Source organism: Neofelis nebulosa, chromosome 15 (assembly GCF_028018385.1).
Source record: "Neofelis nebulosa isolate mNeoNeb1 chromosome 15, mNeoNeb1.pri, whole genome shotgun sequence".
NCBI lineage: Eukaryota > Metazoa > Chordata > Mammalia > Carnivora > Felidae > Neofelis > Neofelis nebulosa.
In genome coordinates, this window is record NC_080796.1 from 7,582,943 (window position 1) to 7,608,426 (window position 25,484).

The 25,484-nt window shown below is 48.3% G+C and overlaps 1 protein-coding gene and 2 long non-coding RNA genes across 7 annotated transcripts in view; 2 read left to right on the forward strand and 1 right to left on the reverse strand.

Annotated features, from left to right (window-relative positions):
* Positions 1-14,941, reverse strand: part of WDR26 (WD repeat domain 26) — a 37,586-nt gene extending 22,645 nt beyond the window's left edge. The window contains exons 1-6 of one of the 3 annotated variants that reach the window (XM_058701406.1): positions 14,188-14,941; positions 12,500-12,599; positions 12,294-12,398; positions 6,152-6,288; positions 2,795-2,892; positions 1,288-1,444 (exon numbers count right to left, since the gene is read on the reverse strand). In XM_058701406.1, coding sequence (XP_058557389.1) covers positions 1,288-1,444; positions 2,795-2,892; positions 6,152-6,288; positions 12,294-12,398; positions 12,500-12,599; positions 14,188-14,579 — 989 coding nt within the window. In that variant the 5' untranslated portion in view covers positions 14,580-14,941. The remainder of the gene's footprint in view (positions 1-1,287; positions 1,445-2,794; positions 2,893-6,151; positions 6,289-12,293; positions 12,399-12,499; positions 12,600-14,187) is intronic. The other 2 variants (XM_058701404.1, XM_058701405.1) reach the window with 2 other exon arrangements.
* Positions 14,942-15,124: 183 nt separating this feature from the next.
* LOC131496147 (uncharacterized) overlaps positions 15,125-25,484 on the forward strand; it is an 81,408-nt gene continuing 71,048 nt past the window's right edge. For 2 of the 3 annotated variants that reach the window (XR_009254346.1, XR_009254347.1), the window contains exon 1: positions 15,317-15,736. This is a non-coding gene — a long non-coding RNA (uncharacterized LOC131496147). The other variant, XR_009254348.1, reaches the window with a different exon arrangement.
* Positions 19,556-20,977, forward strand: LOC131496149 (uncharacterized). The gene is made up of 2 exons (XR_009254349.1): positions 19,556-20,072; positions 20,363-20,977. It is a non-coding gene; the product is annotated as an uncharacterized LOC131496149 (long non-coding RNA).

A 25,484-nucleotide genomic window follows, 5' to 3' on the forward strand; every position in this document is an offset into this window, starting at 1 on the left:
TCCGCACCCTGGCCCCACCTGCCCGCACCGGGGCTTCTGCAGGGGCCTTTGGCAAAACAAACTGGGCACGCACAGCACAGCTGTTCGTGTTTGGTTCACCAGACCCAGATCGTCTCCCTCCTGAAGCCTGAAATATTCCCAGATTCGTTCTTTAGCACCTTATTTACTGAGAGAGAGAAAGAGAGAGAGAATACACGTGTGCGAGTGGGGGAGGGGCAGAGAGGGAGAGAGAGTCCCAAGCAGGATCTGCATGGTCAGCAACAGAGCCCAATGCGGGGCTTAAACCCACGAACCGGGAGATCATGACCTGAGCCGAGATCAGGAGGTGGACGCCTTACACAACTGAGCCCCCAGACGCCCCTGTTCTTCAGTGTCTTAAAAATTAGAGCTCAGCTTTAAAAAAAAAAAAAAAAAAAAGTTTTTTTTTTTTTAACATTTATTTATTATTGAGAGACAGAGAGAGACAGAGCATGAGCATGGGAAGGGCAGAGAGAAGGGGAGACACAGAACCCGAAGCAGGCTCCAGGCTCTGAGCTGTCAGCACAGAGCCCGATGCGGGGCTCGAACTCACAAACCACGAGATCATGACCTGAGCCGAAGTCGGACGCTTAACCGACCTAGCCACCCACGCGCCCCGAGCTCTGCTTTAACTTGGAGATCATCATTAAAATAGTAGGGACAGTTTCAGTCAAAATACTCCTAATATCAAAAGCGGAGGCTCAATCCCTACAGGTTAAATTACGTATTTGGACAGGTACAGCAACAAACCCAAACCAGAAAGTTAACACCTGTTACTCCAACCATGTTTAGTTCAGGGGCCAGGTTCTACTAAAAAGCAGACCTACCGTTAGGAACAAAGTATTTCCATGATCTTTATGGGCAGGAAATAACTGGGGCCACTGTTAAAACAGCGACAGCGTCCAGAAAGAGAGTCCTGGCCTCCAAGGATGGCCAACACTTGGGTCAGTGGCCTCCCCACCCGACAACACTCACAAGCCCTCACCGGGAGGGCCGGACACCGAAGATCAGCGACCCGCCCACAGACAAGAGGAGGAAAGCACGCTCTCCAGCTGAGGGTCACTACATAAACACCTGCACGTTTCTCTGGAAACGTCAGCTTCGGTAATCCCAGCTCCACTCGTGAACGTGAACGCGGTACCAGAGACAAACGGTTTCACCGCGACAGGACAAAACTCCAAAAAAAAACCATTTTCACAAAGTTCGTACTGAGTCTGTAAGACGTTAGCCTGCTTCAGAACGTAAGAGCATAAGAAGCTGTTCTCTTACCTACTACAAACGTGATCTATGAGCAGAGACACAGAATCTAGGTTATTATCGAGTTTGGTGTTGTGATACAGGCACCGGTCCCTTTGTAGCTCCACCGCCTGCCGCAGGAGAGTCTGTAAACGCCGAGGGGGAAGCATCACCGATGGCGGCAAGTAGGCTTCAGGAGAAGATAGTTTTAAAACAAGAAACGAAAGTAAATGTTAAAACACCAAGACAGTATAACCTTTTACTGAAGACACTTGCTCGCTCTCTGCTGCACTGGCCCTGACCCGATAATTCAGGCCCCCTGAACGGAGCAGTGGCGGGCGGTGCGACAGAACGTGGGCTTCATCAGGATTTGTCAGCGGCTACGGGGGCGCCGCTGCAAAACGGGACAGACGGGAAGGCTTTAACTTGTATTTTTTTTTTTAAACAATTTTTAAAAACTTGATTCATTTATTAAGTTAGGCTCCACGCCCAAAGGAGGGCTCAAACCCGTGATCCCGAGGTCGAGGTCACATGCTCCCTGACTGAGCCAGGTGCCCCAGGAGGGCTTTCACTTGCATGTGAATTTCCAAAACTAAACAAAAGCAAAAGCAAAACAACAACAAAAAACAAACCCACCACCAACAACCCCCCTCCCCCTAAAAGGCAGTGATGGAAAGAAAATGTACAGACGACCACGCGCCCGAGGGAACTAAGCGTCACCGCACGTGCAGGGAAATCTAGAAATCTAGAGACGGAGGGGGACTGGTGTTTTGATGCAGACACCAATCTATTCCAATCCTTCCGTGCCTCACCCCTCCCGGACCACAAGGTTTCCCGATTCCTAGGATGTTTACTCCTGCACCTCAACGTGCAACAGAGTAAAGTGATTTAAAATCCAAGAGGGCAAAAAGGTCGTTTATGTATAAAACTGTGGCAAAAATAAAACCCTTCTGCTAATTTGGAAGTTACCTATAACACTGAGGAAAACAATTAAATATGGGCCTTCCTATTGAAATCAACAAAATATTTAAAACACTTGTAGTTTGGTGGCTCCTGGCTGGCTTAGTCGGTGGAGCGCGTGACCCCTGATCTTGGGGTCGTGAGTTCAAGCCCTACGTTGGGTGTAGAACTTACTTAAAAAAAAAAAAAAAAAAAAAAAAGTACAATAAAGTCTTTAAAAAGGAAAAACAGTTCTTTAAAGGTCTGGTTTATGTCCTTTTTCTCGAACCACAGCACTTCCCCCACAAAGAAAATCTCAACGGGAACGTGACTGCGCAACACAGGTGCAAGGAGAGCTGCTCTGGGACCCGCACCCCACACCCCCCACGGCTCCTGAGGATGTGAGCTACCTCCCAGACTCCAGGGCCCCGTCTGGAAACCTCTGGTTTTAGGGCTTCGTGATGGATTTTCCCTTCTTGCCTACATTACTGCTCACTGCTCACTAAGAGTATGTCTAGACACAAGGCTACCTAATCAATTCTCAGTATCTATTTCTAACATAAGCGAAAACACAGAAACCAAAAATGAAGACTCTTCTTACTCTGAAGTTTGTCCAACAGTTTGGATCGGGAAGCCGTTCCTTTGCCCTCCCATTCTGCCTTGGCCCGGAGGTCGTCCGCATGGCTGCACATCAGATAGCTGAAAATGCGACAGAGGGAAAGCAGTGAGTACCAAACCCTTTGCTTCGGATTAAACATAATTGGAAAATATTGATTATATTTTCACTAAGAAAAACTCATCAAGAAGAAATCTCTACAGTGGACCCAATTCACTAATACAACTTGGCACCTGGACAGAATTACTACAACGTAATACAGTGTGACGGCAGCATGCGCGGTAACTGTCACGATGGTGTCATCCACTAGCAGATTATTACAATCCACCAGGGCACACGTGCAGCTCTCCCTGTGCGCCCGGCTCTGTTCCAGGCGCTCCACGCGCTACTTGGTTTAACGCCCGCCGCGATCCCGCCACAGTCCGCACGAAGCAAGCGCTAGCGTTCTCTTTGTACAGACGAAGCACGGAGGGCACAGAAAAGCTTCAGGAACTGGCTTAGGTAAGAGGCAAAAACGAAGGGGATGTGAACCCAGGCATTTTTAGCTGCAAATGTTGCTCTTAAATACTACGCTAACTCAGCTGCTCCTCAGTTGTAAAACAAAACTCCAAAAAACCCCTTCAATTTACACGATGTTAATTAAACACCACCACACTTTCAAGAGCTGATCACAGACGTCACTCAAGAAACGGAACGACTGGATAATCACCCTTGTGTCATCCCGTGAAAGGTATCGTGATCCCCCAAAGCAGGAAACCTGGGAACCGTTTCCCGGCTCACTATGTGTGCCAAAGGAGGTGTGAACGCTCAAGTCACGGATTCTGGAGAACACAGGAGGGCCCCGCGGAAGTGGGACCCTGACCTGCCTCTGGCTCCTCTCACGAGAACGGGCTTTGAAAGTCAGGGAAGCGAAGGCACGGTTCGGACACAGTGACCAGACCTAGCAAGGGACCCTCCTCCTGCTTTTACTCTGGGACGATGCTCTCAGACCTGTTCCTCTCACTTGGAAAAAGGGCACTAAATAAGGAAGTCAGGATTAAATAAGAGGGAGTACTTGAAGTACTCAGTCCACTACTTGGTATGGAGGTAGAGCTTCCTAAATGATGAGAGAAACACCCGACACCTCCCAGTTAACAGGAGTGCCGCCCCCTCTCCTTCTGAACTGTACTTAGCAGCCAGTAACTTAGGCCCTTCTTCCTCAGGAGCAGACCTACTCGCTCTCTTGCCATTTAGCATACAGTATCTTAGCTACTTTAATAGCATGAGTAGTTTGACTCAAAATACCCTATAAAAAAAAGCCAGATATCATAAAAATTTTGGTTTCTAAAATAAATTTTTGGGAGTAAAATTTATCATCGATAATTTTATGGAAAAATTGTTTACTTTGCTGGGAGCCTCAGTCGGTTAAGTGTCCGACTTGATTTTGACTCAGGTCATGATCTGACAGTTCCTGAGTTCGAGCCTTGCATCGGGCTCTGTGCTGACAGTGTGGAGCCCCCTCAGGAGTCTCTCTCTGCCCCTCCCCGACTTGCTCTCTAAAATAAAAAAATTAAAAGAAAATACACGTTATACTTTAAGATTTCAAATGAACCTGTCTATGGGAAACCACAGAGTGTAACTGAAAGGAAGGAGAGGGTGAGAGGAAGAAACCATGGGTCTGAACGCCAAGTCCACACCTGGACATCTCTGGGCCATTTCCTTATGTGGAACACTCAAGGGACACACTGGGTTAAGATCATTCTGGAATAAAGGCTATGTGATAAAGTTATGTGTTCTGTGACCAGACAAGACAAACCTCATCATACCGTGAAACCAGAAACCAGACCCCCTATCGGAGAGGTAAACAGAAGGAAGGAAGCGGTCAGCTACTGTAGGACATCCAGCAGCAGCACCATTTCAAGAGGCAGCGGGTGTGGACCGGTGACTCTAGAATCAGTCAAGCCGGAGTCTGGGGCTCGGCTCTTGGTGGTGTGTTAGCCGTATCCTGGACTGGCTACGTCGCTTCTCTGACGTTGTTTCCTTTCCCTCAAAAACCCTAAAATGAACCCTATACCTCTCTGGGTCCATCGTTTTACCCACCATTTTGTATCTGGAACCTCATCATGTGTCAATGCTGTCCTGGATGCCGGGGCCCTGTCCTATAATAAAAACTGCTATGAAGAAAAACAAGCACAGTGATGTGACAGAGAACACCTGGTGGGTGGTTTTAGGAGAGGATATTTGGGCTGGGACCCTAGCAACTAGTAGCTCCTCCGAAAAGATCAGGGGAAGAGCATCTAAGATAAAGGGAACAGGCAGTGTAAGTGGCCTGGCAAGTTAAGGAACAGAAAAAACATTCGTGTCACTGGAGCGAACGGATCAAGGAAAAGACGGCAGGGAAGGATCAGCAAGCGTGTGGGCTTAAGCAGAGATTCTGCATTTTAAGAAAGGGAGAGAAATGACTTAATGTACGGTTTTACTTCTGTATCTAGCCAGCTGCTGTGTGAACCGTGTGCCATTCGAGGAGCAAGAACACATAGGGTGGGACTCATGAGGAGGGTACGGGAATATTCTAGGAGAGCTGGTGTGGACTAACTAGGGTAGAAATGGTGGAGACGGAGAGAACTGGACAGATCTGGTATGTTTTAGAGTTAGGCCGACGCACAGCGGAGTGAAAGGGTTAAACACCTGCAAGGATGAACCTTGGGCTTTGTTTGGACGAGTGGGTAGAAGGTCTTACCGTTTACAGAGGCAAGAAAGTGAGAGCGGGGGTGGGGGGAGGGGGCAAGCGGATTGGAGAACTCTGCTGTGAGCATTCACCCGACACACCCTGGAGACACCCCGAAGACGTCAGGCAGGCCAGAGACATGCGCGGGGAAGCGGGAGCCTCGTGCACAGAAGGCACCTGAAGGTGCGGCCCAGAGCGTGTGCGCGAACAGAAGGGGGGCCAGATCCAAGCCCCACGGCCCCCCGACACGTACACGACTGACGCGAGGCTCAAGTGGGGCGCTTGGCAAGGGCCTGGGACGCGACGGGTACACGGTAACAGAAATGTCTGATGCCTCGCACCGGAAGCCTCGCCGCCTACTGTCTTCACAGACAGTCGTGCCACAGGGCTTTCCTGCGAGACCACGAAATGGCGACACGCGCTTCTTTTTTCACCCTCTCGCGTGGCTGATCCCAGAGCCTCCCGTGAGGACAACAAGAGCTGGGACACGTGAGTGAGTTTATCCAGACGAACACGGTCCAAGAGTTCAGCCATCTTCAGAGGCGGGCACGCCGTTAAGAAGAGGGACCCGGGAGCGGCCCCCTGCTAGCCCTTGCGGCCCCTTCATCGGCCCGGCTCAGGCCGGGCCTCCTTACCCGCTGAGAACATGGATGCGCTCCGTGTTGTATTTCAGTGGCGTCAACTCGCAGCGCAGAACTTGAAGTGCCTCCAGGACCTTGCCGTCCTCCAGGTACTCCAGGTACTTCTGCTGCAGCAGCAAAAACTTCATCCTCTGACATGACAGAAAGCAGCAGTCAGGGGAAAAAAGTTGACGGAAGTTTCAGAAAATGTTTGTGCCTAAACAGAACAGTAGAAACCATTCTACTACGCCCTTTGAAAATAACTTTTCATAAAGCTTTACGATGACTCAAACATTTCGGGTTAACAGAGTCACAGCAGATGAAATGTGACTGCGCGATTCCACATCTTAAGAAAACTCTGCTTTCAACGCACGATCGCAGATCAGGTACGGCCATTAGTGACCATCGCATCAACACAGGAAAACACGAACTCTGCCCTTAAAACATTCACCTAGAGTTTTATTTCTTTTGTGAAAATCCAGAACTATTCCAAGTATTCGAAATTTGTTTTAATTTTTTTTTTTTTTTCCAACGTTTTTTATTTATTTTTGGGACAGAGAGAGACAGAGCATGAACGGGGGAGGGGCAGAGAGAGAGGGAGACACAGAATCGGAAACAGGCTCCAGGCTCCGAGCCATCGGCCCAGAGCCCGACGCGGGGCTCGAACTCACAGACCGCGAGATCGTGACCTGGCTGAAGTCGGACGCTTAACCGACTGCGCCACCCAGGCGCCCCTCGAAATTTGTTTTAAACACCTGACTTTTATAATTGCATTAGGGGGTTTTATGCAACAAGTTTGGAAACGACAGAAAAACTGGTTCTCAGAGGAAATCATTTAAAAACTACAACGCAGGGGCGCCCGGGTGGCTCAGTCGGTTAAGCACATGACTCTTGCTTTCAGCTCAGGTCATGAGCTCGGAGTTCGTGAGTTCGAACCCCGAGTTGGGCTCTGCACTGACACTGCGGAGCCTGCTTAGGATTCCTTCTCCCTCTCTGCCCCTCATGTGTTCTCTTTCTCTCAAAGTAAATAAACTTTAAAAAAAAAAAAAAAAAAAAGCTAACCTGAAAAGTCTACAGAAGGATTCCAGTTTTGTATTTGGGGACTGGTAACAACCAGAGCTCTTGAAGCCCTGAACTGGGAGGCAGACAATTATCAGCTCTTTGCCCCCAAAATGACAAACCACTTCCAGCTTACTATGAAGCACTTTCACATTTAGTTTTTTCTGGAATGAGTTTGGTTCTAATTCTTTTTAATGTCCCTTTACTCTATTATTAGCTGGAAAAGAGATACTTATGAGCAGCCAGGTGAGAATCTTCTACAATCGAAGACCCCTGCTTACAGGGGCTCTCTTGTCACCTCTACCTGTGGCGCCTGAGCATGCCACAGGTGCAGAAAACATCAGTCATATTCGAGACCCCAAGGACTCGGTGGCAAAGATTTTAAATCTACTTAAAAGAAAAAACCAAACGATAGTTTCTTCTTCTTCAGTAAGAGGCTTACTGTGAAAACATTATTTATATACTGCTATCCAAAAATGGTGTAGTGAAATTATTTCTTCACAGAGTTAAGGGTACCATGAGCCTCCCTACATTAAAAAAAAAATTTTTTTTAACGTTTATTTATTTTTTTGAGACACAAAGCAGGGGAGAGGCAGAAAGACAGGGAGACACAGAATCCAAGCAGGCTCCAGGCTCCAAGCTGTCAGCACAGAGCCTGACACAGGGCTCCAACCCACGAACCGTGAGATCGTGACCTGAGCCCAAGTCGGACGCTTAACCGACTGACCCATAGGCGCCCCTACACGGTTTTCTATTAGGCAGTATCCAGAAAAAAGGCATATGTACAAGCTTGGAAAAATGGTTTCTAGCGAAAGTAAACGAAACAAACCCTGTCATTTAGTCAGGCCTACATTTAGACACATCGTTTATAAGACATACTGCATATATTTGGTGATCATCTAAAACTTCAACCTGTAACTGAAGAACGATGAAAAAAATTTCAAACTGTAACATGAGCTCCTACAACTCTAGAATTTACCCTTACCCAATTTTATACTTAAAAGTCAGACTGGCTAGTGAATGCTTCAGAGACAGACCAGTACCAAGAGGCCCTGCAAAGCGTGTTGTTCATGGAGCCAAAAGCTAACCTCTGTGTGTCAAATAAAAAAATACTTTGAAGTCCATCAGGTGACAAAAACCAAAAGAACAACTTAAAAGACTTTTATATTTGAAGTTATCCTGGATATTCTCACCATTTTATCTTCTGGAAAGAAAAAAAAAAAAACCTCTATGAAATGTAGATTTCCATTTATCGATCTGCTGTTACAAGTTTCATTTCACGTAGTGTTTCTAATTAAACTTGAGAATCCTGTTTAGCTGCAAAAGTTTTCATTTAAATGCCACATGGAACTGGCCAATAGTATGTGTACTTGATTTCTTCAATAAATTTTCTCAGCAATTGGAAATTTGGAGAAAATTACTTTTTAGCACTCAGAGCGAATCTTTATTTTTTGGGTATCCATCATTAGGTTCCAGGCACACCCCCGCTCAGTGTAGGTAGGGACAGTGCCCCAAGTGGGGTTTCCCCTTTATCTTGCCACCAAGAGCCTGTGATACGATGTTACTCTCTTCCTAAGGGGCAGAGGCAGCACAGGACACAGGCAGAGGACGTGGTCGGAGAAGCCGGTGTGAACACGCATTCCCTGTACATACGGGGTACGCCAGACAGGCAGTGCACAGACTACCCGAGGAGGCCTTCTATCCGGATTGAGACAAAGAATACCCTCGAAGGGGCACCAAACCCTGGTGGCGGGCGTGGTGAGTGACACACCGCTGGCCAAGCACAGCGAGCGATTTGGTGGGAAGAGAAAATATTTATTCTCCTAAAAATCAGTTCGATTTGTATTTGACATGTATGAGAAGGATGAAGAGTACAACTGCAATTTACTTCCCAAAACTGTAAACACAAGTTCAAGAAAATTAACATCGTTCACCAATGATGTTAATTATTTACCAGAAAAGTTTTAAAAAATTCGGCAAAACTAAAGTTTGCTGAGCTGGAGACAGAGCGTTATTAACTTTTTTTTGCTTTAAGAGCACAAGCTTCTCAAATGAAGAAAGAAAGAGACTGAGAAAACAGGCTCCCCTTTCTGTCTTCTCCCAGCTCCTAGGGGGACCTCTGTGAGAGATTATTTCTGTCCTCTGATCATCTCTCAGAGCCCTTCCGCCCAGGGAGTCTCTGTCCCTTCTACCATCTAACGAAAGAAATGGATAAGGGACAGCTCCACGTGGTAAACCCTGTCTCCCCCCCGCCCCCCTCGGCCCACCCAGTATCGGGGCTGCTTCACTCTTTCCTCCCGCCATTCAACGGGAAGGAAAACCCCGAAGTTGCACAGGAAGTCTGGTTATCCCGGGCAGCCTCCTAGCTAACTCAGGAGTGCCTCTCACTAACTCTGGAATAAGGTTATAACCAAGTCGTAGCAATTAAACCATGACTCAGAGGAAAGGGGAAATGAATTCTATTTAAACCATGGCTTTCAAAACCCCTCCCTATTTAACTTTAAAATACACTAGTTAATCTCTGTCCCTCCAATTAGCATTTGAACACTTTTCTTAAGCACATTTCTATACAATAAAAAATACATAAAACTTTTAGACCGAGTTTCCTATTCTACTGGCCTCTACTACCAACCCAAACTCCCCAAACGTATCAAACCATATTTGAACCCAAAATGAAAAATGTTGATTCATGAGCTCACTTTCCAGAAAGTCCAGAGCAAATTCTGCTATTTCTGGTATCATCTGACTGGAAAGCATTCAGAAATATGGTATTGGGGGGGGAGGGGGCAGGCGGGCAGGGAGTAGATTGGGTGAATAAAAGTATTTGAGCTTAAAAAATAAAATACAGGGGCGCCTGGGTGGCTCAGTTGGGTTAAGCGCTGGACTCTTGATTTCGGCTCAGGTCATGATTCTCATGGTTTTGTGGGTTTGAGCCCCAAGTCAGGCTCTGCACGGAGCCTGCTTGGGATTCTCTCTCCCCCTCTCTTTCTGCCCCTCCCACATGCTCTTACTCTCTCTCTCGCAAAATAAATAAATTTGAAAGAAAAGTTTAAAAAGTAAAATACAATTTTAGCCTAGACTAAGTCATCAAACGTGTCTGGGCATACAGTAAGAATAATGACGCTAAAAGAAAGCTCCATGTTGTGTTCCATGGCATTATTACAACTACGCTTGGATTAGACGATCTTTCTGGAGATCGAGTGGGGAGAGGAGCAAATCTGAACACAGACTCGAAGGGTGATAAAATGCTGAACTGGATCTTAAACCTGGAACCTTTCTCTTCGTATAAATACCTAAAAAGTTTGATGGCGTGAGGCTCAGCCAGAGATCTAAGCTTCATGTTTTATTAGATCCTAGAACGTTCTACAGACTGAACAGGCTGTAAAAAGAAAGGATTCCTCCTCATTATCTACAACTACCTTTCCTGAGTTTGCATGTTGCTTCTAATGAAGATTTCAAATGAGACAGTCATACCCTAAATCCAAGACACAAGCCCCACATTTCTATAAGAAAAAAATAGGAAGTGAGCCTATAAAAATTTCACTACTAAATTACAAATGGAATTTGAAGCAAAGCTTACAAAAGGCAAACAATCTCCCCAAAACTCACACACTTATATTTCTTGTCTTTATTTCAGGGTTATCTTCCATTCTGCCAGAGCTAATCACTTATGAGAAACTGCTCCATTAAAATATACTTGGTTGTTTTGTGTGGTTTTTTTTTTTTTTGATAAAACCCAAACATAATGACTGGGGAAAACTTATATCTGCTGGAAAATTTATAAGCCTCTTAAATATAGATGTTTAACTTCTGTTTTCATTTTTAATATTTGACAGGGAACTGATTATTCCACGAGTTATTTTATTATCAATCATCTGATTCAAAAGTAAAAATTTTAATATTTAAGTATTTACTGAAAGCAAAAACATGTATACTAGATCATCAATTTAAACTAATCCACATTTGTTCATACTTTGTACCTTTAATTCGCCTTAAATCTATTCCCTAGGACTATATATTATCGTATAAAATCATTATCATGAATTTGAAAACTCTTTTGTAATTAAGATTCACACACACATGCCAAAAACAAAAATAAGAGACCCTGTTAGGTTTACAGACAAAAGCAGAAAGATTAATGTTTGGCCTAATTAAAAAAAAACAACAACAAAAAAACAACAACCAAAAGGTAACAGTAGTCACTTACTAATATTTAACAAACAGCTGGTTTCCCTACTTCACTTCCTATTGGTGCTCCTTCCCTCCCCCACCAGACAGGAAACTGCTTTTGACAACAAATGAATCAGCTAGAAGTTAAAAGGCCAGGAGCCTGCAGCTGATTCTCCATGGTTTCCAATCACAGTCACTCAGAACATCTTATCCCCTCCTCTCCCTCACCGACATCTACAGAAGAATTAAGGTCCTCTCAGTATAAAAGATTCCTGAAGACTGAGCAGAGAGGCTAACCAGTTTAACTACTAAGGTGACCTCGTCAGGGAAAGAAGGCCTGTGAGCCGAGCTCCGTGGTCAGATCTGCTCACAAACCCCCTACCAGACCAATATACATACACTGACCAACTCAGACACTGTCAGTTCACACGACTGCAAGAATGGAAAATGGTGAGCACACCGAAGGAGCTGGCTTGAATGGACTGTTATTCCCAAAGATTAAAGAAAAGAAAGACAATGTACCAGCTACTTAGGATAGATCTCCTTTGCATCCTTAGGATACATCTCCTTTGCTGGTACGTTCAGTACAGATAATAGAAAAGTAGAACTTATGTTTGATTCCACATAAAACTGTTCTTCATGGCACCGAGAGCACAAACACCTCTCGATCGATTCTGTAGAAGCTTAATTTATAAACTAGGTTCAAACGACACATTTATTAAACATGACTTTAAAGACATGAAACACGATTTTCAAGACATAAAACTCAAAACTTTAAATCATTAACACTCATCGCAGTTTACAAACTTAACTATGCAAAATTTAACAATTCTTAGGCTTTATCTTTTATAGGTAGCAAAAGCCTACAATTATCAATAACCTACTAAAATAAGCATGAATGTGAAACTAAGAACAAAAGTGTATTTACCACAATTATTCCCAACAACGTTTGAGAGATTTCAAGTGCGCCTCTTACCACAATAGCATGAGGAGAATGCACTAAGGGCTTTAGTTCATTCAGGTCATTTTCTGCCTGCAAAAATTGGTATAAAAGAAAAACAGAGATGTCACCGGATGAACATTCAAATATATAATTTTAGCAGCAGTCACACAGCTCTATATGCCCTACTTTACCTTATCCCAGTCTCCTTCCATGACATGATTTCGGAATTTGGTGGCAGAAGGATGTTCTAAACGACATCCTGACTCTTGCATGAGGAGATCAACAGTCTGGCTGCAGGAGAGATACAGTGTAAACAGACCTGGCCAACTTTAGGGTTTACCCTTCTAAATACACTAACGTCCATAACAACAGTTGCGGGAGTTTTCAAGCTAAGTTCATGATGAAGAGAAAGAAAGAAAGAAAGAGCTTTTCAATGTGCTTGGCTCACCAAACTTGCATTTTTAAACTGCCACCTTCCTGTGCTTATGTCAAGTTAAAGGCCTTCTTGAAACCAGAATCAGAGTTAAGTTCTTCCGATTTTTACCACGTGATTCCTCAGCAGTTTAGCAAAGTATGAAATCTCCAAAGACGTGCCTTAACAGACGGGTCAAATAAACGAAGACCCAGGAGGGACAGACTAACCACCTTACAACGTTTCAGGAGACAGAAACTGTCAGCTCCAGATAAGGTGATCGGGACGACCTGGGGTAGGGAAGGAAGGGCCTTACATCCAGATATTACGTTCGCACGGAAATTCTACTAGGTCGCTCTTTAAAATTAAAATAAATCCAGCATCAAAAATCACTCTCTTTCTCGCTCTACTAAAAATAGCAAATTTACTATGGTGTAGGTTCCAAACAGTCACGAGTTATTTCCTCCTGCTGCTGTCAGCTTGCTTCTGGTCTCAGTAATATGCTCTGTTCACATTTACAAAATCTGTTTTCATACTAATCCTTTCCCTCAGGGAACAAAGTGAAATCTTTCGAAGACGTGTTTGTCTTTGTGAGCTGAAAAGACTGATCAAATGTAGTTTCTTTCATCAGATAGTTCGATACCTGAGACTCTCTCCTTTACATGTTTGTGTTTATGATTTGATGCTTTCTTGCTCAGCTCCGTGCGTTTTGCCAGAGAATCAGAACACTGAAGTCACTTCTAGAAAGTGTCCCCCCACCCCCCAACAAATCTATGAATCCAGAACCACAGCTGGGCTGGCCCAGAGCTCACTGGGGCCCCTGCTTCCAAGCGGAACTGGCCGGCCATCCAGGGCACCCCCACCCACCCCACCTTCCACCCGGGCAGGGTTTCTTTGTGCACACGGCCCGGTGGGTTGTGGCCCAGGTTGCTGTCCACCTTCACCCAGCTTTAGGCACTGCAAGGCCACCCGCATTGAATCTGCACATCAGTTGTCCCTTTTTCACAGGCAATGGCTTTCTGGGCCCGAAACCGGGGCCTGGGGCAGTTGGTGGCAGGCCTCCTGCTCGTACACAAGGGCCTTCAAATGACAACAGGGTTCCACTCGTCCACTCCCACCAGGCTTCCAGCGCGGCCTCCCTCCCAAGCGTCCCGGCCCCTCCGCTCCCACGAACACTTGTAGGGGACTGTCCTCCCGGGCTGGTGCTCTGCCCGGGGGTGTCCGTCAGGGCGGGGGGGGCCGGGGGGCTGTCCCACAAAGACGCCTCTCACATACACTCGAAAAACAAACCTCCGAGGTCCATTATTTCCGTCCGCCCCTCCCCCCGCACCCGGATACACTCCCGCATCTGTCTGGACCGACAGACGAGTCCCCGGCCCCCCTCCCATTCGCGCAGCCCCCCTGCCCTTCCCTCCCCCCCCCCCCCCCCCCCGCCGGCCCGTCCGCACCGGCCGCCCGGACACTTACTTGAGCCCCAGGCCGTTCAGGTGCTGTCCTATTAGCCGAATGACATCCTCGTCCGACTGCGAGAGCCGCTTCTTCTTCTTGAGGCTGCTGCCCAGCTCCGGGGTGGCCGAGGACGCGGCGGCGGCCGAGGCGGCGGCGGTGGCGGCGGCCGCCCCGCCGGGGACCCCGTTATTGACGTTGAGGCTGTTGCTATTGTTGCTGGCGGCGGAGGGGGCGGAAGGCAGCAGCCCGTTGGCGTGGGCCAGGTCCCCCGCGGACGACGACGACGGGGACGACTCCCCGTTCTGGGCCGACAGGCAGGCCAGCTCCTGGGTCTGTCCCTGGACCCCGCCGCCCCCTCCGCCGCCGCCGCCGCCGCCGCCTCCTCCTCCTCCTGCCCCGTTGGCCTGCATGATGCCGCCGCTGACCAGGCTGTGGCCGCTACTTCGGTGGGGGGCGGCGGCGGGGGCCGCGGCCGGGGGCAGGCCCACCACCACCACCACGGAGGAGGAGGAGGACGACGACGACGACGAGGACGAGGACGAGGACGACGAGGACGGAGGGGAGAGGCCTGCTCTGCCTGCCGAAGCCCCGGGCTCTCCTGCTCCCTCCGCCGCCGAGGCTCGGGGTTTCTTCCGCGGGGGCGGGGAGGCTCCGCCGGCGTCCGAGTCGGAGGAGGAGGAAGCGGAGGCCAGAGTTTCCTCGCCGAGAGAGGCCGTGGTGGGAAGCCGGCGGGGCGAGGCGGGGGCCGGGGGAGGGTCGGGGCGAGGGGGCCGGGGGCGGGGAGGGGGGGGGGGTCGGGGCCGGGGCGGGAGGAGGGGCGGGAGGAGGGAGAGGAGGAGGAGGGGGAGCAGGAGGGTCCGGGCCTTCCCCCCCTCCCCCCGGCGGCTCGGAGCGCGGCGGGGGCGCGCCGGGGGTCGGCGGGCGGCGGCGGGGGGCGCGGGGCCCGCCGCGGGGCTGAGCCCCGGCGCTGGCGGGCGGCGGCGGCGGGCGGCGGCGGAGGCAGCGGCCGCCTCGGCGCTCGGTGGCTGCGCTCCGCTCCCTGGTGTGTTGATTCTTCCCCCAGCTGCTGCCTAATGGAGTCCAGGCGCTCGCGTCACAGGAAATGCCTATACTGCCCTCCTCACTCACTTCCGGTGGCAGGTATGGAGCCTATGGGGGGCCTGTCAGGCGGCACGTGCGCGGGGTGGCGGGGCGGGCGGACCGCGGACGCGACCCCGACCCCGGCCCCGCAGCCCCCGACCCGGGCCCGGGCCCCGCGCGGACGCGACCCCGACACCGGTCTCGCCGTCCCCGACCCCGGCCCCGCGCGGACGCGGCCCCGACCCCGCGCGGACGCGGCCTCGACCCGGACCTCGGCCCCGCTGCCCCCAACCCCGGCCCCGCGCGGACGCGTCCTCGATCCCGGCCCCGACACCCCCGACCCCGGCCCTGCCCGGACGTGACCCCGACCCCGGCCCCGGTCCGCGCCGACCCCGACCCCAGCCCTGCCGGGACGCGACACCAGCCCCGACCCCGGCCCCGCGCGGACGCGGGCCCGACCCCGACCCCGACGGCCGCCTTAGCAGCAGTAAGTGCGGCAGCCCCAGGTCTGGCGCGGGCCGGGGTCAGGAGGGTCGAGGTCGGCGCGGGTAGGCATCGGGGCTGGGGTTAGGGGGTGAAACAGGGCCGGCGCGGGCCGGGGTCTGGTGGGGGTTGGTGCCGGCGCACGCCGGGTCGAGTTCGGGGTCAAGGGGGGGTCGGGGTCTCGGCGGGCTTCGGACGGGGCGGCGGGATCTGGACGAGGAGGCGCAGGGTGGGAGGCCCCGGCGGCTCAGCCAGCGGTAACCCCGGGCGAACAACCTCCTGGTCCTAGTGTGGAGCAGCTGGAATTATCGCGTGCCGCCCGAGGGTCTGGGGCGGCGGGCGGACGAGAGCCCTGCACCCCCTGGGGAGGTGGGCTGCTGCGGGGAAACCGGCGGTGCTCGGGCACCTGCCTAGGGGCGGCCCCTCTGCCTTCCATCCGCCTCCTCCAAAAGTGCATCTCTTCCCAGCGGGATTTGAACTCCGCTTGGGATCCAGGCATGACATTTTTTGGTGAAACGTAAGGCTTCCGTGTCACCGTGATGTACGTGTTTGTGTTGCTGCAGAAATGCAGCAGCAAAGACTGGGCTGAACCTTGACCACTGGTGAGTGGTCTGCCCTACCCCAACGAGTTTTATTTACGTGTGGGGTGATCGCTCACATACCTAGTGTGTGCATTTTCTCAGAAATTAAAAAAAAAAAAAAAATCTTTCTCCTAAGTCGTTTCCTCTGGAAAAAACATGGATTTAACTAAGCATTTTCTGTCTCTGAAATTTACCGTAATAACAAGTCATGGTAGCTTTAACCAGGCCTTGGGAGACTGTCCTTTTCCACTTTGGAAAAATGGTAAAGAATGATGCCGAGGAGAAATTGGTAAAGGAATCCTGAGCTCTGTTGATCCTCAGACTGGAAGAAGGGAGAGGAAGTCTCATGCAGGGTCCTACAGAGACCTAGCTTTGTAGTTGTCATCACTTAAATATGCTTCCAGGTGGCGGTGTAATCGCAAGGTGACTCACATTGGATGTTTTTATTCTCCTGAGACAGACCCGAGTGCCAGCTAAGGATCGTAGGGCACTGTCCCTATAGCCAGCAGAGCCTGAATTACTGGATGGTTAACACCTTCAGAGAGCCCTGTTTGTATGTTCACTTTAGACAACCTTATTATTATTAAGAGTTGTTCATAATAATTTGTCAGGCTCCTAACAGTATTGAGGATAGGTTCTCGGTGAAGTGTATAGCTTTCCTAAGGAAATGGTTACTTAGTGCAGATAAGGCTCATGCTTCATTAACAAAAGTAAAGAGGATGAAAAGACAGAAACTGGGCTCAGTTGCTGTCTAAACTTAATACGTATATCCTAGCTTTTCTATTTTTTTTTATGTGATCCCGACTGCTCTCACTAGAATTCTGAATTTATGAAGTCTACGTGCACACGCATTTTTCTCTGTGCTACATTATAGCTGGAGAACCTGGTGTCTGAACTCTGAGTGGCTTTAGAGCTGCGTTTGCAGTCCGTGTGCGGAAGAACAATGCTGGAATAGCTCTGTGTACACTCACCTTCAGTAATGCCATTATCACCTCCAGGATGAAACCCACCGTCCGTCTTGCTCTCTGCAGACTGACCGCAGGCTTTCTTTTAGACCTTATCCCTTACCACTCCCTTTATGAACCCTTCGTGACTGTACCCTAGACGTGCTGGGCTCATTTCATCTTTTGAAGTTCTACCCTTCTGATTCCAGTTAGTCTTTCGAGATTCAGTTCGTTTTGGGCCCGGTCAGGGAGGCTTTCCTGACTTCCAGCATCCTAGAGTAGCACCTATGCGGGCCTTCGGTTTTGAAGGCTGCTTGTAATGTTTTCTAATTTACTAAGACCCCTTCTTCGAGTCCACAGAGAGGAGCCTTTCTAGACCTCTGTCCCCAAGAGAATGAAAACAGATAATATCCAAGGAAAACACTCATAGAAAGGGCAATTAGGATTTTGTGAAAGTCTTGTTTCTATGACAGATATGTATCTAGGCTTTACAAAGTAAACTATGTTTTTTCTGTAGGACATTCTCAAAAAAAGACTTAGAAAAAAAGACAACTCAAGAAATAGGCATTGGATATTGAAATGACAACTTATTAGTACCATCCAAGGCAGTGTCTAACCGTAAAAATTAAGAGCTACTGGATTTTTTAAAAAGCTGAGAGGGGCGCCTGGGTGGCTCAGTCGGTTAAGCGTCCGACTTCGGCTCAGGTCATGATCTCACAGTCTGTGGGTTCAAGCCCCGCGTCGGGCTCTGTGCTGACAGCTCAGAGCCTGGAGCCTGTTTCAGATTCTGTGTCTCCCTCTCTCTGTGACCCTCCCCCGTTCATGCTCTGTCTCTCTCTGTCTCAAAAATAAATAAACGTTAAAAAAAAAAAAAAAAAGCTGAGATAGTATGTGTGTTTATAATAAGATATAAAAGCACATTTCCACAATTTTTTACTTTGTAATATTTAATGATTAATATTAATTATTAATAATTATTTTATTTTTTAAATGTTTATTTTTGAGAGAGCCTAAGTGGGGGAGGGACAGAAGAAAAGAGGGAGGAAGACACAGATACTGAAGCAGGCTCCAGGCTCTGAGCTGTCAGCACAGAGTCCGACGCGGGGCTTGAATCCACGAACGGTGAGATCATGACCTGAACTGAAGTTGAATGCTTAACCGACTGAGCCACCCAGGTGCCCCTAAGTTTTTATTATTTTTAAGTAATCTCTGCACCCATTGGGGCTCAGACTTAATAACCCAGACATCAGGAGTCCCACGCTCCACCGACTGAGCCAGCCCTATCATAGAAGTCTTTGTAAAATGAGTCAAGACTATTATTCTGTCACGATGTGGCTTTGGTATCTCAACCTGGTACTTAGCAGCATCAATATTATTCAATTCATTAAATTTTTGTTAGGAAGAGGTAGTTTTCATGATCTCAGGTATCCCTGGGGAGGGTGTGTTTCTATCCCTGGTTCCTTTCCTAGCTCTTCTTCAGCGTTCTGACAGTCGCAAGCTGGCCTGGGACTTGGGTGGGTGAGGGAGACATCAGGAAAGAGCACTGTGCTTGGAGTCCAAACACTTAGCTGATCAACCTCGGGTGAGTTGTGTAACTTTGCCGCCCTGTAGTCATTCCGTCTTGTAAGTACATACAGAAAATGACCTCAGCCTACCTGTTGAGTTGATGTGGTAGTCAAACAAGGTAACAAATACAGCAAACGTTTGGGAAAATGCTGTCAAAAGATTTCAAAATGGATTTTAAAAAATTTTATTTATCTTTATTTATTTTTGAGAGAGACAAAGCATGAGTGGGGGAGGGGTAAAGAGAGAGGGAGACACAGAATCCGAAGCAGGCTCCGGGCTCTGAGCTGTCAGCACAGAGCCGACCGGGGACTCAAACTCGCAAACCACAAGATCGTGACCTGAGCCAAAGTCAGATGCTTAACTGATGAGCCACCCATGCACCCCTCAAAATAGATCTTAAGCCCGCCATCATTTCAAAAAGGATTTGAGGCAACTAAGTGCCAAGATGTAAGATGGCTTTCCTGTTCTTACCAGTCCTGAGCCGTAGACCCTGTGGTCACTCTCCCATGTGACTGTGTTCCCGTGCCCCCGGCCCCCAGGCAGGCAGCTCCTTATCGTCAGTCCTCAGTGAGGGGGAGTTTCTGACACCTGCTCACTAGCGAAGGCAAGCTAACTTGGCAGTCCTACCTGCTGTTCGCTCCCGGTTCCGGGCTCCCCTGTTTCCTCCTCCCGCAAACATCTCCCCCTGCCATGAGCCTGCAGGGCGCACCTGTAAGCGGCAGGGGGTGAGCGCAAAGGACCTAAGGGCAAAGACAGGCTCCTGCATTGCCACGGGAACCCTCACGCTCAAAAGCGAACAGGCGGAAGCATTCACGTCCCTCAGCCGGAAACAGGCCTTTCCCGTGCTGTTCCCGAGACCCATGGGGTGTAAATCAGGGCATCCCAGGAAAGTTTCCGAAGCACCCAAATCCACCCAGGAAACTAGACGTGTTCTTTTCCAACCACACAAGTGGGATAGACCGCTTGGAGCCGCCTGCATGGACTTTGGCAGCAGGTCGCGTTGAAAAACCACTTACAACACCAAGCCTTGTGTGCAAAGCTATTCCCTGAAGCGCCGTGTGCAAAAGCAAAAAGAATGTGGTAATAGCTGTGCTGATCTGAAAGTATCAGGATACATACGCTATTCAGGACAAAATGCATGTAGCCAAACTGCGTAATCTGCTGCCTTTTAGGGCGCCTGGGGGCTCCATCGGTGGAGCATCCGACTCAGGTCTTGAGATTGAGCCCTGCGACGGGCCCCGCGCCGAGCGTGTCTGCTTGAGCTTCTCTCTCCCTCTCTCTCCGCCCCTCCCCCACGCACACTTGCAATCTCTCTCTCTCTCACAGAAAAAGAAAAAAAATATGATTCTTTTAGTAAACAAGTCAACGTATGTGCATACATCATTTTTCCAGTAGGATAGAAAAGCCTAACCTTTTGTTCTGTTTTTTTAAAATTTATTTGTTAGCAATATGAATTTATTATATTAATAATATATTTATTTACCAATAAATTAATAACACTTAATAAATATAATAATACTCATTAATAAACATTGCCAGCGCGGAGCCCAATGTGGGGCTCGAACTCACAAATGGCGAGATCATAACCAAGAGTCGGACGCTTTACTGACTGAGCCACACAGGCTCCCCCAGAAAAGCCTAAACCTTTGGGTGGAAGGACTCCAGTGGTGGGAAGGCACTATTTTTTAAGTGTCATTTGGATTTTGCTTTCTTTTTTGTGTGTGTGTTAATGTATGTTTTTAAGGTACTCATGTGTTTTAAAATACCCTCAAAAACCATCAAAATATTCACAACAATTTAGTCATAATGAAAACATGCCGGATAAAGCAGTGTTGTGCATTATTTAATTGACATGAAATCTATACATTCTTTACATCTCCTTTTCATCACCTGTGTCTTCTGTGTACCCAGACTGCTAACTGAATGTACGCACCCCTTTCTCTCATTTGGTTAAATTCATCTGGGGAGTAAAGGGCAAAAAGACACTCCTATTTATTAACTTTGAAAAGTAGCTAAATAATTCACGGCCCTTGGAGTCTGCATGGTAGACAGCAAGCCCTTTGGGCAGCATTCCTCATTCTCAGTGTCATGTATGCTGTTTGTTCGCTTCTCTGGCATTATGATCATTAAAGAACAGTCCATGGTAAAACACAATTAATGATTGTTAACAAGAAACAAGTGCTAATTAAGAGTATGTTTTCAGAATGTACACACAGGGTCTAATGGCTAGACTTTTGTTAACATTTTTTAACGTTTATGTATTGTTGAGAGAGACAGAGACAGCAGGAGCAGGGCAGGGGCAGAGAGAGAGGGAGAGAGGGAATCCTAAGCAGGCTCCATATGGCCAGCCAGCGCAGAGCCCAATGCAAGACTTGAACTCACAAAGCCGTGAGATCATGACCCGGCTGGAAACCAAGAGTCAGACCTTAATCGACTGAGCCCCCCAGGCGCCCCTAATGGCTACACTTTTAAAAATTAAAAATTTTAATGTTTTAATTCCCAGGACCTCTTCGGTTAATTATTCTTATTTTGAAATTATTCTCTTTACTAATACTAAGCGTGTAGACAGATGTGAAACATTAAAATAGCGTCAATAATTTTAGAAAGTTGTTTGAAGGAGCCCAGGGATGCCAGTCATTAACGACGAGAGAGTGCAAGCAGCTCTCAGCTCCGATTTGGGGCGAGTGGAGTGGCAGTGTCCGAGTCCAGACTGGCAGTGCACGGACTTGCAGCCTCCTTATTTAGCGCGAGTAGGGTTTGCATTGTCGCCCGAAGGAGCAGCCTTTCTGTATACGTTTCTGAAACCTAAGGCTGTCCACTTTCCTGCTAGACCTCTGACCTCTTACCTCGGAATATCTTTCTCTCTCCCCAAATTATTGGCAAATATTGTTTGGTGACAGATGGAAATAGCTAGAAATAGATGGGTTCGTAAAGTTTAGCCACAGAGTTTCAACAACTCTGTGTTTTATTTATTTATTTATTTATTTATTTATTTATTTATTTACTGTTTATTTTTGAGAGACACGGAGAGACAGAGCATGAGCAGGGGAGGGACAGAGAGAGAGACACACAGAATCAGAAGCAGGCTCCAGGCTCTGAGCTGGCAGCACACAGATTCCGATACGGGACTCGAACCCATGAACCGTAAATAATAACCTGAGCCAAAGTTGGACGGTCAACCGACAGAGCCACCCAGGCGCCCCTTAACAACACTGTTCTTTTCCTTCGGTTTCCGAGGAGCCTCCCTTCTCGTTCTCTCTGTCCATGGCTTCTGTAGCGATAGGATAACACGAGGAGCCAACACCAAGCATTGTTTTGAGCGCTCTACACAAACTGTACTATTTTAATCTCATCGGCCTTGGGAGGCGTGTACATTACCTGCATTTTACAGGTGATAGACCAAAGCACTTGGCAATTTGGGGCCATGTAGCTGGTGTTGGGGAGAGCTGGGCGCACAGGCTTCAGAGCTGTGTGCTCCCCCCCTACGCTCTTCAGAGATGCCTGGTATTAGTCAGAAAAGCATCCAATGTTGAGGTCTCTGGGGGTCAAGAGAAAAATGGAACAGTCCCATAAATTCATTTTTTAACCTTGCCCTTTTTGTGTATATGAAACCTTGGCCTCTTCCCTTTGAAGCCGTCACTGTTTCATTAGCCTGATTAATAGATAAGTGAGCCTCTTGGGGCGGGCGGTAGAAGGTGGTCCTTCCTCCAGGAGCCACCACAGGGAGAGCTCATTTCTCCGAGAAGGCCTTGTCGACATGGCCTGTTGCCCAGAAGGGGAGCAAACTAAGCTAGGTGCAACCTGGAGATTTGCTTATCAAGTCAGTGGCCTTCACTGCCAAGTGGTGAGTGAGGGCTGGAAGGAAGGACTAGACCTGGAGGGCTTCCTGGGAGACACGCTGGGTCAGGAGGCCTCAGTCATCTTACTTTTGTAATCACTTGAGTCTTTTCTCGTGAAGCGTTTGTTTCCCGACTGTGAAAGCCCACACCACTCCAGGATCCCAGACTTGTTTTATACAAGAATTCCCAGTTGATGACTTCACACCGAGAGAGGCCGGACAGCACAGGCTTACTGTCTGGGCATAAGAGAGAAAGAGTTAGCTCAGGGAGGCTGTGGGAGCCTCCGTTAAGAGTCTTCTGTTCCAGGGAGGGCACCCGGGCTGCTAAGAGACCTTCCGACGACGGCATATCCCTCAGAGCGTACAGATCAATGACTACTCTTCTGTAAATATTTTCTATTTAACTGCTTCTCTGAGAGTAGACGTTTCCTGTGCTGCTCAGTGTGCAGATGTAGCGTGGGCCCCTCTGTTTCAGATACCCCGCTCGATAAGGAGGGAATGGCCAAGTTGACTTCCTGCGGTCCCTGTAGCCTGAGGGTTCAGTGTGCATGGTTTCCATTGTCACTGCACGATATGATTTGATTATGTCGGGGCCGGGTAGAAGAGAGGAGTCATGGATAGCCCCAAAGCATAACACCTTGGCTGTGCAATAGCTTTAAAAAGCTATTTTTACAAATACAGTAAGCTATTGTATTAAAAAAAATACAATCTTGTTATTATACAAGATTGTAAACGTACACAAAAGTGCAACAGTACAGGTGACCCTTGAACGACACAGCTTTCAACTGCGCAAGTCTGCTGAGATACGGATTTTCTTCGATACGCTGAGCCCAGTCCTGTGAACGTATTTTCTTTCTTACGATTTTCTTTTTTTTTTTTTTTTCAACATTTTTTATTTATTTTTGGGACAGAGAGAGACAGAGCATGAACGGGGGAGGGGCAGAGAGAGAGGGAGACACAGAATCGGAAACAGGCTCCAGGCTCCGAGCCATCGGCCCAGAGCCTGACGCGGGGCTCGAACTCACGGACCGCGAGATCGTGACCTGGCTGAAGTCGGACGCTTAACCGACTGCGCCACCCAGGCGCCCCTCTTACGATTTTCTTAACACTTTCTTTTCTCCAGCTTACTTTTTTGTGAGAATACAGTATATAATGCATATAAAAATGCGTTAATTGCCTATTGACATTATTGGCAAGGCTTCCAGTCAATGGTAGGCTATTAACAGCTAAGTTTTCAGGGAGTCAGAAGTTATGCCTGGATTTTTGGCTGCGGAGGGGAGTCAGTGCTTCTGCCCTCCACGTTCAAGGGCCACCTGTGCAGCAATCCCCAGGTGCTTACTGTCCAGCACTTACTGTCCAGTATTGGCCAGTAACTCATCTATTCTTGTTTTACTGTCCTCCCTCGTCGGTTATTACTGAAGCATATCTAAGGTATTATTTTATTTATAATGTACATATTTATACTTCAGTAGGTAGCTCTAAACAATAAGAACTCTCCTTTTTCTTTAAATGTTTATTGATTTTGAGAGAGCGAGTTCATACTTATGTGTACACGAGCGGGAGTGGGGGGCCCAAGGGAGAGGGAGGGAGAGAGAGAGAGAGAGAGAGAGAGAGAGAATCCCGAGCAGACTCCACACTGTCAGCACAGAGCCCAACGCAGGGCTCAGTCCCACGAACCACGAGATCATGACCTGAGCCGAAATCAAGAGCTGGACGCTGAACCGACTGCACCCCCCCGCCCAGGCGCCCCAAGACCTCGCTGCAACACCATCACGTCACCCAAACACCTGAACAACGTCTTCATTATCATCAAATATGCAGTTGATGGCCGAATTCTCACAAACACTGTCTTAACAGTTGCCTTGTGTGAAACAAGATCCAGTCAGGTCTCCACATTAAATTTGCTTGATAGATTTCTCAAGTCTCTTGCTTTTTTAGGAAACATGTTTATGAAAGCATCCTAAACAGAGAAGAGCACATAAATCCTTAAGTGTGCAGCTCACTGGATTCTTTCCTGGGAGGCCCCTACCCCTGCCACGAAAGCAAACATTGCCCGACCTGAGCAGCGTCTTACCGTCGTTTTAATTTGCATTTTTCTGATGACTAACCATGTTGAGCCCTTTTAAGATAGTTGTTCTTTTTTTGGGGGGGGTTGTGCCATGGGATATTCTCTTTTATGAAGTGCCTTTTCAAGTCTTTTGCATCTCCCTCCCTTTAACATTGTGTTTCCTCTTTCTCATTGATCTGTGGAATTCTTTATGGATTTTGAGTGTGAGTGTTTTGTTGGACCCACGTCCTGCAGATTCCTTCTCCCGCTGTGTGGTTTGCTTTCAGTCTCTTAATGGTGTCTCGACGAGCAGAAGTTCTTAATGAAATCCAATTCATCAATTGTTCCCCTTATGGTTCGTGCTTGTTGTGTCCTACTTCAGAAGTCATTCCCCGTCCTCAAGGGCACGGAGATACTCTTCTCAGATAGACTCTGCAAGCTTCAGAGGTATCCTTTACCTGCCCTGGATACGTCCACACTCCTAGACTTTTTGTTTTAAAGTTCATTTACTTATGTAACCTCTCCGCCCAACGTGGGGCTCGAACTCGTGACCCTGAGACCAACAGTCAGACGCTCTTACATCTGAGCCAGCCAGACACCCCTAGAGTTTAGCTTTGTGACTGGTGTGAGGTAGGATCAAGGCTCATTTGTTTTTCCGTGTTTACATCCGGAGGGTCCAAAGACCATGCCTTCCTCTCTGCCCCGCAGTGTGGTGCTGTCACCATGAATTAGAGACTGGCACACGTGTGCGTCTGTTTCTAAACCCTCTTGGTTCT